Source organism: Taudactylus pleione, unplaced genomic scaffold (assembly GCF_031769625.1).
Source record: "Taudactylus pleione unplaced genomic scaffold, aTauple2 ptg000116l, whole genome shotgun sequence".
Taxonomy (NCBI): Eukaryota; Metazoa; Chordata; class Amphibia; order Anura; family Myobatrachidae; genus Taudactylus; species Taudactylus pleione.
The window spans coordinates 25,037,409-25,049,436 of NW_028284518.1; the positions used below are offsets into that span (position 1 = coordinate 25,037,409).

The following is a 12,028-nucleotide window of genomic DNA, read 5'->3' on the forward strand; positions in this document are numbered from 1 at the left end:
CAAGGCTAGACCTGGTGTATAGAGAGCTGGCAGTTGCATTGGCATCTTTCCTGGTTACTGGACTGATGGATGGGCGAGCAACCACATTAAATATCCTGTATATGACAGCAGCAACAGAGCTGAAAATCATAGCATTAGTATCTAGGGATCGCTTTTACATGCTTTGGAGCGTATTTTACTCCAAAATTACAGTGGAGGGCTCACTTTCACAAACTGATGGATACCCCAGGAAGCGTTCCGCGGTCAATTACTATCATGCATTTAAAGCAATGTTAGAAATAATGTGGAAAACCAACTCACAGTTGATTAACAACCCAAAGTAAACTTTCCCAGCCGGTGGTGCCCTCATGTTCCAGCTGGTAATCATAAAGCTGAAGTAGTACAGCCAGCTGCTCGCGACTGCCAATGATGGTCGCTACATCCTGAAGAGGCGATATAGGACGAGGAAACCTAGTCACTGAGGAATAACAGGAGCAAGAATGACACACAGATTCTATAACATATGTAAATAAGATGCACAATTTTATTTACTGCTGTGCTTTACCGCTTATGTAAAACTACTTTTAATAAATGAAACTAGTCCATGTTGCATTAACGATGTTACAATATCATGGTAATTGTGGGGTATTCCTTTGGAGTCAATTAGAAGAAAAGTGACAAGGAAGTCAATGTTGCATTGCCTATATATGATGTGTGTGTGTTTTTGTTACCATTTTTTAGGTTATATGTTTATCATGGCCAACCACAGTAGATGTATAAACTTTTGGGTGACTTTATATTGCCCATTAATAGTGGCCACATACTCCTTTGCTGGGCTAGAGCGGTCAGAGACAACCTAAGGGCACCAATAATGGGGCAGGAACACTGCATTAAAAATATTCAGTAGTAGTGGAATGCCAGGTTATCTGGTTGTTATGACCTTAAAGAAAATTCCCTGTATTATGTCCAGCTCCTTTCTACTAAAGATTATGCATAGAGATGTGTCCTCACACACCCAGCCTCAATATGCCGTGAGGAGCTAGACATATGGCGTGAATGAGCCACCAGGCCCCGTGAAACTCTGTTTGCGCCGAGGATTTTTACTGCATTGTCTGAAAATGTGACTAATATGTACCAGAAGACTGTACCGATTAATTTGATAAAGCAACACTTGTATATGTCTGTGCAACTAATGCTGCATACACACGGTCAGATTTCTTATCAGATATGAATGATAATGATTGTAAAATTCGTTCAATCGTTCATCTCTTTGATATGTAGGGCATGCATCGACCAACGATGCACGTGCCCGCATGTCAGATAACGATATCTGACATCGACTGTATTTGCAGTCAGATTTGGACAACTTCCTTCACTTAAATGCTGTCAGACGTTGACATGAAATCGTTGGTAAAATCGTTCATCGTTCATCTAGCAAGTCTGACCGTGTGTATGTGCCATTAGTCTGTAGAGGAAGCACAACAGAACTTGGTGTGAAAAAAAAGCTACGGCCACTGCATTTTAGCACTACATATACAGATTCAGGGCCTGATTCAGACCATCAGAGCGATAATCGCGACCATCGCCAGGCCGCTCGCACTAGCTGTGGGTGGTCACCCACAGCTTTGTGAGTAGCCTGGAGGCCAGGACAAAAATAAAAAAAAAATCGCCCTGATTCAGAGCGAGCGCTTGCAAACAGCGAGTGCCTCTTAATCAGGCCCTCAGACTTAGACACACACAGATATACAAGTGTCACATATCAAATTAATCAGTGCAATTCCCTGGTGAGTCCTAGCTGCAATGCACTGCGACTAAGACACAATTTGGTCAGAAAAAGACTCAAAAATAAGCTTTGTGCAAGCAGGGGTGCGCTTTACCCATGTGCAAACATAACACATCAAATGAAAATTGTAATTTAAAAATTAAAGTGTGTATTTTCAGGTTTCTTTCACATTATTTGCTTATAACAGAATGTATTCCACTATGCTACCAACAGAAAGCGTAATCTGTCCTGAAAACATTAAGATAAATAAACAATTTACTTGATTAAGTCATTAAGGACTAAAGAATAGTTATATCCAGTGAAACCAGCAGATTACCAAAAGTAAGAATCTGTCTGTCATGGAGGGATGAAAGACTTCAAAGCAGACTTAGTTGGCTGGAATGATAATCGTACCATGTGTGGGAGAAGACAACAATTATTTTTCTTTATTTTTTGCCCTTGGGAAGTGGACTACTTAAAATTATGTGGTTGCCATGTTTTCTCTAATTAAATGATTTATTGTGTAACAAGCAGAAGTAGGCAGACAGAGTATACCTACTGAGACATCACAAAATCATTCAGTTGGACAGAAAGCTGGCTGGTCTGTTAAAAAGGTTGGCTCAATGTGTGGAGCACTGTTTTAGTTGGACAAACAAATTGCACAGTTGGTCAGTTGGATGAAAGTTGGTCAGTAGTTTCATCAAAAGGTTAGTAGGTATGTAGGTTAAAAAAGAAGAAGGGACTTTTCTGAAGTATAAACAAACCTTAAAAGTTTGAATGGACATGCATTGAAGCATTTCAGTAACTGATAACAAATAGATTACATTTGTTTTACTGAAATTTCAAAGCATTAATCAGACTATGATGCAGACACACCTCATTGATAAAGAAACAAAACTGTTTCCAAGCATCAGAACATATTGACAATTCAACATACCCAACTGAATTCTCAAATTATTGATTTAGAGTAAAACTCAAGCACAATACAAATGTATGCAAACACAAAACAAAATGATTAATGTAGTGTTTTTTGTAATACATCAATAAATTATATTAACTATACATCAAATATTAATTTATTACACAGAGGTTAGCATTGCTACCACACTGTCCTGGGATCTTGGGTTTGCTTCCCACCATAGACCAGTGGGCCTGATTCAGACCTGGTCGCTAAGCTGCGAACGCACGCTATGGGCGATTATCGCACATTTGCGCATGCATCAAAGTATGCATGCGCGAACCAGTCACTGTGGCCAGGAATCGTGCACTCATAGTACACAGATTGGACGCTACTTTGAGTGACAGATAGCGCCGTTTGTGGGTGGCGACAGGGGAAGGTGCTTGTGAACGGGGGAGTGGATGTGGGAACGCAGGCGTATCTGAGCGTCAAAACGGAGTTTAATGGGTGTGCATAATTAGCAAAGTAGCGTCATTGAACACGTCACTTGGTTGTATTTTAGCCTGAACTGATCGCAGTGCCTGCGGTGGGGTAGGGTCTACCTCAAGTGCTGCGTGCAGCGCCGATGGGTCTCGATGTTTCTGATTAATCACACACTTCCTTGAGATGACATGTGCTAAGAGAGAAAGGTGGCCGGCTTTATGCTCACTGCCGTCGCTCTCTAAGACATAGAGGGCGTCCTTAAGCCAGACAGTGCGATCGCAGGATTTGCATACCTGGCCCCTTTTGGCAGCGAGAGAGTGCAGGCCCAGTGTTCTGAATCGGGCCCAGTGTTCTATGTGTGTTAGGGAATATAGACTGTAAAGTGCCAGTGGAACAGGTACACATATGAATGATTATTTAGAACAGGAGCTGATAAAGCCAAAAATGGCTTCCTCACGCTCTACAAATATGTAAAGTGCTTTGAGTCCCACTGGGAGAAAGGTGCCCCATGGAAACATAATAAGAGGAGCCGGATGTTTTACATATTTTGGGATGAATGCACTTTTATTTTTATTCTAAACATTTATTACCACTAATACTACAATAGTAAGCACTTGTCTTTTTCTGCTCGCGTGTGTGTGAGATACATGTTAAGATCAGGGCTCTGTGGTGGCCATATCATCACTTCCAGTACTCGTTGTTCTTCTTTACGTTTAAGTTCTTCTGCATAAGTGTCCTTGTTCATCTAGCCTCAATACGCCATGCAGCGCGATATGCGGCTGTTGCATCGTAGCACTTTACGTACTGATTGAGAACCTCAGTCGTACAGAGATTGAATATCAATTTAATCAGCAAGTATCCTGGTGCGTGCTAGTTGCATTGCATTGAGACTTAGATGCATTTTCTGCAAAAAAAAGACACTCAGCGTTGTCAGTCTGACAGTACCAGACGCGCCGAGGGGGGCTGTTTGGAACTATTGCAGCAAAGACAAGGCTCCTGGTGTGCGAGTACACGGAAACGCGTGGAGCAACCTTTCCAATAAAGACAACTCATCACAGCACGAGGCTGAACAATTCCTGCCAGCTACCAAGGATCCCCACTGCATACGCTAATGGGCCGCAGGTTAACAGCAGAGCCGGACAGCGCTCCCTTACAATGGAGGCTTTACTGGCTATCGCTATTAATACCCTCCATTGCGAGATCCCTCTGTGAGGCCCAGCAGATCATAGACGCGGCAGCCCTGCAGACAATCAAGAGGCACAACATCTCACTAACAGAGCAGCACATGTGCAAGTCCTTTTTGTCAAGATACAAGTACCGGGCAGCAGGACAACAGCAGAGCCGGCCAATGTTCCCATACATCAGAGGCTTTACCGGCTATCCATTCTCATTCTCCTATGTGAGATCCCTACGCGACATCTGTATACATACACACACATCGATTATAGTATCTAGCAGTGACTGCTGCACTGTCAGGCAAATGGTAAAGAAGTTGCACTCCACCCTATACTTAAAAACGTAGCTATCTGTCAAACAAACTCCATTTATGAGAGTTATGTTAAATGCACACAATTTATGTGCTTATTGCTATGCCAGCACATGTACATTATAGGGCAACCATTCCAAAATCTATTTTTATAGTCTATCTTGCACTAGACTGCTGATTGGCTGCTGTAACTTTAATCAATATCAGTATTATATATAAGATTAAGTGTTACATATTGCATATTGGTCCAGCCAGATTGCCATGTGAAAAAGTGATTCTTCGGGGTTATGTAATCCATTCACACACAATGTTGGTTTGGGGGTTATAGAGTTGTTTGTACATAGACAGATAAATGTAAAAATTAGTTAACTGTGTATTAAGGAGTTTATCTAGTAGAACAGCCTGTGCAGATTATGAAAACGGGCATTTTATAGCTTTGCCTCAAGGAATACTTAAACCATTTGGTGTAATCCAGAAAGAGTTGACTAAACCTGTCCGCCTGAAGCTTTTATACCAAATATGTACATGCCTGCCAAACCCTTGAGAGGCTTATCTCCAGGACATAATTTGTTTCACCTCTTGGAGAAAGAAGATACTGAGCTCCTCCCTATTTAGTAATACAAGATAATGAGGGCGATTCAATTCAGCGAGAGTTGAATAGCGCCAGGAAGTTAGTCCCGGAGCTATTCAATTCACTGCTCTGTTTAGTCCAGCACTTACAACTTAAGTAGGAGAATGCCGGTTCTCACAACTTATCCTGGGTGTTTAGTCATGAGAACCGGCATTCTCCAACTAAAGTGCCGGCCGTGAGGCTGTTAGCGCCCCGCTAAACAGGAAAACAGCCTCAGGCTAGCAGTTTATTCGGATTTCTCCTCGCACTCTCAAGAGGGTGCAAGAAAAAAACATTTAGTCGACCTAATAGTTCGCTGAATTGAATAGCTTCGGGACCAACTTCCCGGCGCTATTCAACTCCCGCAGAACTGAATCACCCCTATTGACACATTTTTGTATTTTTATATAAGTGCCCTTGAATCAGCAGAAGAAAAGTTATGTGGCTTGAAATGTTGCTCTCCATTCTGTTTAAGGAAATCTTACATGCCAGCACTAGCGACCTGCTCTCAGATTGGTTGGTTCCGACTGGTCTTCATTTATAAACTCTATGTGATCCCAGAGCTTTCACTGTTGTAGGACTGAAAAGTTAAAACTTTTCAAGCCCACCTTTCAATTGAAGTTTTGGCTGATGGAATAATTAATAGCTTTTATTAGTGGTCTAAAGGAGAGACTGTACCTAAGTGAGTACAACGTTTTTTTATTTATTTTTGTACCCAAAATTTGCGTGGTAGTTTTTCGCCAAAGTGCGCAACTTACAAATTTTTTTGGGGGGGTCATTTATCATTAGGGAGGGTGTCCAAAGGGTTCTGAAAGAAATCTCCACTTTTTAGTCAAAAATAGGGATTTTGCATTTTTTTTCGCCTGGTCTGGAATGGAGAAAACTTTTCTCCAGTTTTTTTCCGCCAATTGCATCTTCGCCTGTTTTTTGGCGAAAATATCGGGGTTTTTTTGGTGAAAAACTTTAGCTTTCGCCTATGGTAAAAAAAAAACGTCCATTTTCGCCGCTAATTGAATACGTAGAGAACCTGTGACAATGTCATTGGATCCATGCAGAAACAGAATGGAAGACATAAAAATTGAATATTAAATTCCAGTACTGAAAAAAACAGGGGAATCTTATGGGGAAATAACTTGCAACATGAAGATAACAATCTCTGTGACCATCTAAACTGATTTCTGCACCACTGTCAGGCAGACAGGCATTTCATCTGACAAGCTGAAACCATTAGATATCTTGGCCATACACTGAGATATCTGTATTCCTTTTTAGGGGAGGAAATTGTTGGGTGGTTGGCTATGGCAGCACATACACTGCCAGATTATTACTAATTATAGAATCTTTTAGACATGCTGGATGATTTTAGTATGTCTGAAGGACAGCGGTGCTCAAACTCGGTCCTCAGTACCCCACACAGTTCACGTTTTCCATGTCACCCAGCAGATTCACAGGTGTATTCATTACTCACTGACACATTTTAAAAGATCCACAGATGGAGCTAATTATATCACTTGAGTTTCTGTGATGAGACCTGGAAAACATGCACTGTTTGGGGTCCTGAGGACCGAGTTTGAGAACCTGTGTGCTAGGCCAATAATTAGTGGTTGGTCGCGGCAATACACTGTACAATTATCTGGGTGATCCACCAATATCTGACGGATCAGCTAGATAATAGTATAGTGTATGCTTAGCATAAGAGATTATTATGACAGTAGAAACAGTTTGCAATTTATATAGTAATTGAAGATCATACTAGAGCTAAATTCAGTCAGGAACAATTTGGAAAGAAATGCTGAATATTTTATATTTTAGCTGCAATACACCAACAACAAAAAAAAACAAAATAAGACGACCATAAGAAAAAGGAAAACCTGCAGAATAGGAAATTACACAGTCTCACATGGTGAGACAGATGAGTCAGAAGCAGGAAAATCACACAGCCAGCAGATCTATTTTAAGGGTTACTAGACTGTAATAGCTGGAAACATCAGATCAATCTGTGTGTGTATAAACCACCACTGCTTTAAAACCACTATGGTATGGAATGTAATATGAGAGAAAAAAGAATGCTGGCTTGATTGCCAATACTTGCCAATACTCCAAGGTATACACTTACCAGCTCTGTCAAAGAGTTTCACAAGTACATTCTACTGTGTGAGAAGCCAGAGCCCGGTAATACAGACAAAGATTTTTTTTTTAAACATGAAAACAATCAAACTAGTGAAATGACCCTTGTGCTTGAATAAAGATGTGGCCTTCCATACCTTCTATCTGCAATATTTCTCCCTGAAGTTTGGCTCTACTTGTAAATGTTGCATTCTGCAAAACCGTGGCAAACAGTGAGGGGATAAGGGACTGCAAGGCAGAGAGATACATGTGCAGTTTGTGTTCATCCAGCCCGTGTTCTCCTTCCTTCGTTTCAGGGGAAGCAATGAAAAACAAATATATATTACAAAGTACAATAATATACAATAATAATATCTTTCAGTGAAGTCATCCTGTCACATCGTCACATTGGCCTGCATGTACGGACGACAAAAGACATCGTTAACAACCCGTGGGAGCGCGCATCATTGGTCGTTCACTGCATACACACTGAACGATATGAACAATATACGTTGAATATTATCGTTATAGCCCATAATGTTCATAGTAATAGTCTAGTGTGTATGCGGCTTAAGGAAGAGACAAGAGTTACCCAAAACATGAACAGACAATTCACAACTTTCTGGTCATCACAATAGAAATCCACCTCAAAACCTTCCAACCACTCACTCCTTGGCTCAATTGTATAGATGTGTCCTCATACATTGCGGCTTCAGTACAAATTGCAACATAACTATAACATATGAAAGGTTTGTGAGTGAGGGGACTCAAATATACAATAGTTTAGACTGTACGTTCATCTTCCCTGTGGCATATGTAAACATTTCCATTATATTATGGAGTAAAGCAGATGAGTAATGCCATCAGGACATGCTTTAGTTGCTTGTTGTAGAACCTTTAGTACAAATGCAGATACTTGTAACTGCTAAAACTTTTTTAGTTGTATACAGTGCCTTGCAAAAGTATTCACCCCCTTGGCTTTTTAAAAACATTTTTACATTATAACCTGTAATTTATTTATTTTTTTAATCTGAATTTTATGTGATGGATCTGCACAAAATATTCTAAAGTGAAATGAGAAAAATATATATAAAAAAGAATCTTTAGAAATAAAATTCTGAAAATTTGCATGTGCATATGTAATCACCCCCTTTCCTATGAAGCCCCTCAAAAGTTCTGGTGCAACCAAAAGCCTTCACATGATCTCTCAGTATAAACACACCTTTTCTGAAAGGCCCCAGAGGCTGCAACACCACTAAGCAAAAGGCCTCACACCATGAAGACCTAGGAGCTCTCCAAACAAGTCAGGGACAAAGTTGTTGAGCAGTACAATTCTGGGTTGGGTTATAAAAAATATCCAAATCTTTGATGATCCCCCGGGGCACCATCAAATCCATCATCATCAAATGGAAAGAACATGGTACCACAACAAACCTATCAAGAGAGGGCCACCCACCAAAACTCACAGACTTGGCAAGGAGGACATTAATCAGAGGCAGAACAGAGACCAAAGGTAACCCTGAAGGAGCTGCAGTGTTCCACAGCAGAGACTGGTGTATCTGTGCATGTGACCAGAATAAGCCGTACACTCCATAGAGCTCGGCTTTATGGAAGAGTGGCCAGAAAAAAAGCCATTACTTAGTGATAAAAATAAGACGACACGATTTGAGTTTGCCAAAAGGCATGTGGGCGACTCCCCAAATGTATGGAGGAAGGTGCTCTGGTCAGATGAGACTAAAACTGAACTTTTCAGCCACCAAGGAAAACGCTATTTCTGGCGCAAACCCAACACATCCCATTTTCCCCCCACAAACACCATCCCCACAGTGAAACATGGCGGTGGCAGCATCATGCTGTGGGGATGTTCTTCAGCAGCAGGGACTGGGAAACAGATTTGAGTCGAGGGAAAGATGGATGGTGCTAAATACAGGTATAGTCTTGAGCAAAACCTGTTTCCGTCTGCCTGTGATTTGAGACTGGGTCGGAGATTCACCTTCCAGCAGGATAATGACTAGAAGCATACTGCTAAAGCAGGCCTAGCCAACCTGTGGCTCTCCAGCTGTTGTGAAACTACAAGCCCCAGCATATCCTCCCACCAATCAGCTGGTTAAGCATGCTGGGAATTGTAGTTTTGCAACAGCTGGGGAGCCGCAGGTTGGCCAGGCCTGTGCTAAAGCAACACTCGAGTGGTTTAAGGGGAAACATTTAAATGTGTTAGAATGGCCTAGTCAAAGTCCAGATCTCAATCCAATTGAGAATCTGTGGTCAGACTTGAAGATTGCTGTTCACAAGCGGAAACCATCCAACATGAAGAAGCTGGAGCAGTTTTACCATTAGGAATGGGCAAAAATCCCAGGGGCAAGATGTGGCAAGCTCATAGAGACTTATCCAAAGCGACTTGCAGCTGTAATTGCCGCAAAAGGTGGCTCGACAAAGTACTGACTTTAGGGGGGTGAATAGTTATGCACGCTGAAGTTTTCTGTTATGTTGTCCTAAATGTTGTTTGATTCACAATATAAAAAAAAAAAAAAAAAAAACACACAACTTCACAGTTGTAGGCATGTTCTGTGAATGAAATGATGCACACCTTCAAACAATCCATTTTAATTCCAGGTTGAATGCAAAGGGGGTGAATACTTTTGCAAGGCACTGTATATCTCTGCACAGATAAATATAATTCCCCCAATGTGTACAACAGAGAATGTATCTTAGGAAGCTACATAAGAAGATATCTGAACTTACCCTGAGGAGTTTTTCAATTTTATTAAGAAGTGTGGGGATAAGGTGAGACTGGAGATTTCCTAACTCCATTGTCCAAGCAGCATAGGCTGGTAAAAACACCTGATGAGTGGCACTCACTACTCTCTCCGAAGGGTCACCTAAGGCTGTCAGAAGGAGTTCAAAACCCTGAAAGAAATTCACGCTTACAATTATTCTACAAAACCACTTTTGCATGTTTTGTGTACTATATTTTATAACATACACACACGTTATATAAATATATATATACATACATACACAATCTATATAGCCTGTACTGAGCCTTCCACTGGATGGTTTTGGAAAAAAAAACTTCAGAGTGGTAACACTGGATCCCAGAAGACATACTAGGGGGTGGAGGCCCCCGTCGGTCTTCCCGTTGGTGTATGTTGGGCAGAACTTTTATCCGGGGAGCCTGTTCTGGGCCTTCCACTGGATGGATTTGGATGAAAACTTCACAGAGGGGTGGCAATTGGTCTAGTATCCCTAATGGAGTGGTTGGGGTCCCGGTCGGACCTCTCGGCGGAGTGCGCTGGGAAGAACTTGGACCCAAGGAGCCTGTTCTGGGCCTTCCACTAGATGCATTTGGACTACAACTTCACAGAGTAGTAGGTCTTCTGGGATCCAATATTACCAGAGGGTTGAGGTCCTGGTTGGACCTTCCGTTGGTGTACCCTGACGTTACCAGCAGATCCTTCAAGTCCTCTAAATTGCAAGTTGGGGCCTCCATGGCTTGGATTTGTTCATTCAGCTAATCCCACGATGCTCGATCGGATTGAATTTGAAGGCCAAGTCATTATCTTGTACTCGTTGTTCCTCAGATCAGTCCTGAACAATTTTTGCAGTGTGGCAGGGAACTTTATCCCGCTGATAGAGACCACTGCCATCAGGGAATACCGTTGCCAAGAAGGAGTATTCTTCTGTAGAATAGGACCAGACTGACTAGCCTGTGCACTCCCCATGAGAATGGAGCAACTAGAAGGGCTGTTTAACACGCAAGGAAGATGTATGTGGACAAACATAAAAACTTAGAGGGAAAGTTTCATCAAGCCGGGAACAGAGAAAGTACCAACCAACCAGCTCCTGTCATTTTTCAAACACAACCTGAAAAATGACAGTTAGAAGCTGATTAGTTGGTATTTATCTCGCGCTCTCCAGGGCTCGATATTGGCATATTTAGGAGTTGTCACTTATTGGAGGGGGGGGGGTTAATGCTTTGCAAGAGTGAGATACTGTGAAGTCTATCTTACCTGTTGATATTTGTCTGGATCATCAATGTACCCCATAATTATGCCAAGACTTTTGATGACAGCTTCCCGTACCATGTCAGCTTTGTCTTCCATTAACATTTGTTGTAACATAGACAGCACAAGTGAGCTCCTTATCTCTTTCTGCAAGTGGACAAGCATACTTAGAATTTGGGAGGCAGAAATTTAAGACAACATGACAAAATAGCCATATTGGGATTTAAAAAATTGTGCAGCATATTTGAAAATGTGCTGTATAATATATGGAAAGCCTTTTTTACACTTGTATGTAATCTTAGAAATGCTATACTTAAAATGTTCCAAATCTGCTTACAGCCAACAGAGGCCCTGATTAAGAGCCGGACACTGTAACAGAGCGCTCGCTCTGAATCATGGCCGGCCCTCTGTTTTTTGTGAGCGGCCTCCTGGCCGCTCGCATAGCTGTGGGTGACCACCCACAGCTGTAGTGAGCGGCCAAAAAAATGGTCGCGATGGTCAAGACCATCGGGCTTGCGACGAGACCCTTGTGGTAGGGTCTCGTTGCCGCAAGCCCTGGAGTGCTTTGGGCTCTATCAGAGCCAAAAGCACTCCCACTGACATGGGAACGCCTCCGTCTGAGCAGGCACGCCCCCAGCACGGACACCAAAGGGGGCGTGCTGTCACTCACCATCGACAGCACGCCCCCTTTGTAGCAAGA

General features: G+C 42.1%; 1 protein-coding gene across 2 annotated transcripts in view; it reads right to left on the bottom strand.

The window, feature by feature from the left end:
• The window catches only part of RELCH (RAB11 binding and LisH domain, coiled-coil and HEAT repeat containing), a 200,066-nt gene that overhangs the window by 91,701 nt on the left and 96,337 nt on the right, over positions 1–12,028 (bottom strand). For both annotated transcript variants that reach the window (XM_088471744.1, XM_088471745.1), the window contains exons 14-17: positions 11,335–11,475; positions 10,067–10,231; positions 7,483–7,630; positions 301–457 (exon numbers count right to left, since the gene is read on the bottom strand). In XM_088471744.1, the coding sequence (XP_088327870.1) occupies positions 301–457; positions 7,483–7,630; positions 10,067–10,231; positions 11,335–11,475 (611 nt within the window). The remainder of the gene's footprint in view (positions 1–300; positions 458–7,482; positions 7,631–10,066; positions 10,232–11,334; positions 11,476–12,028) is intronic.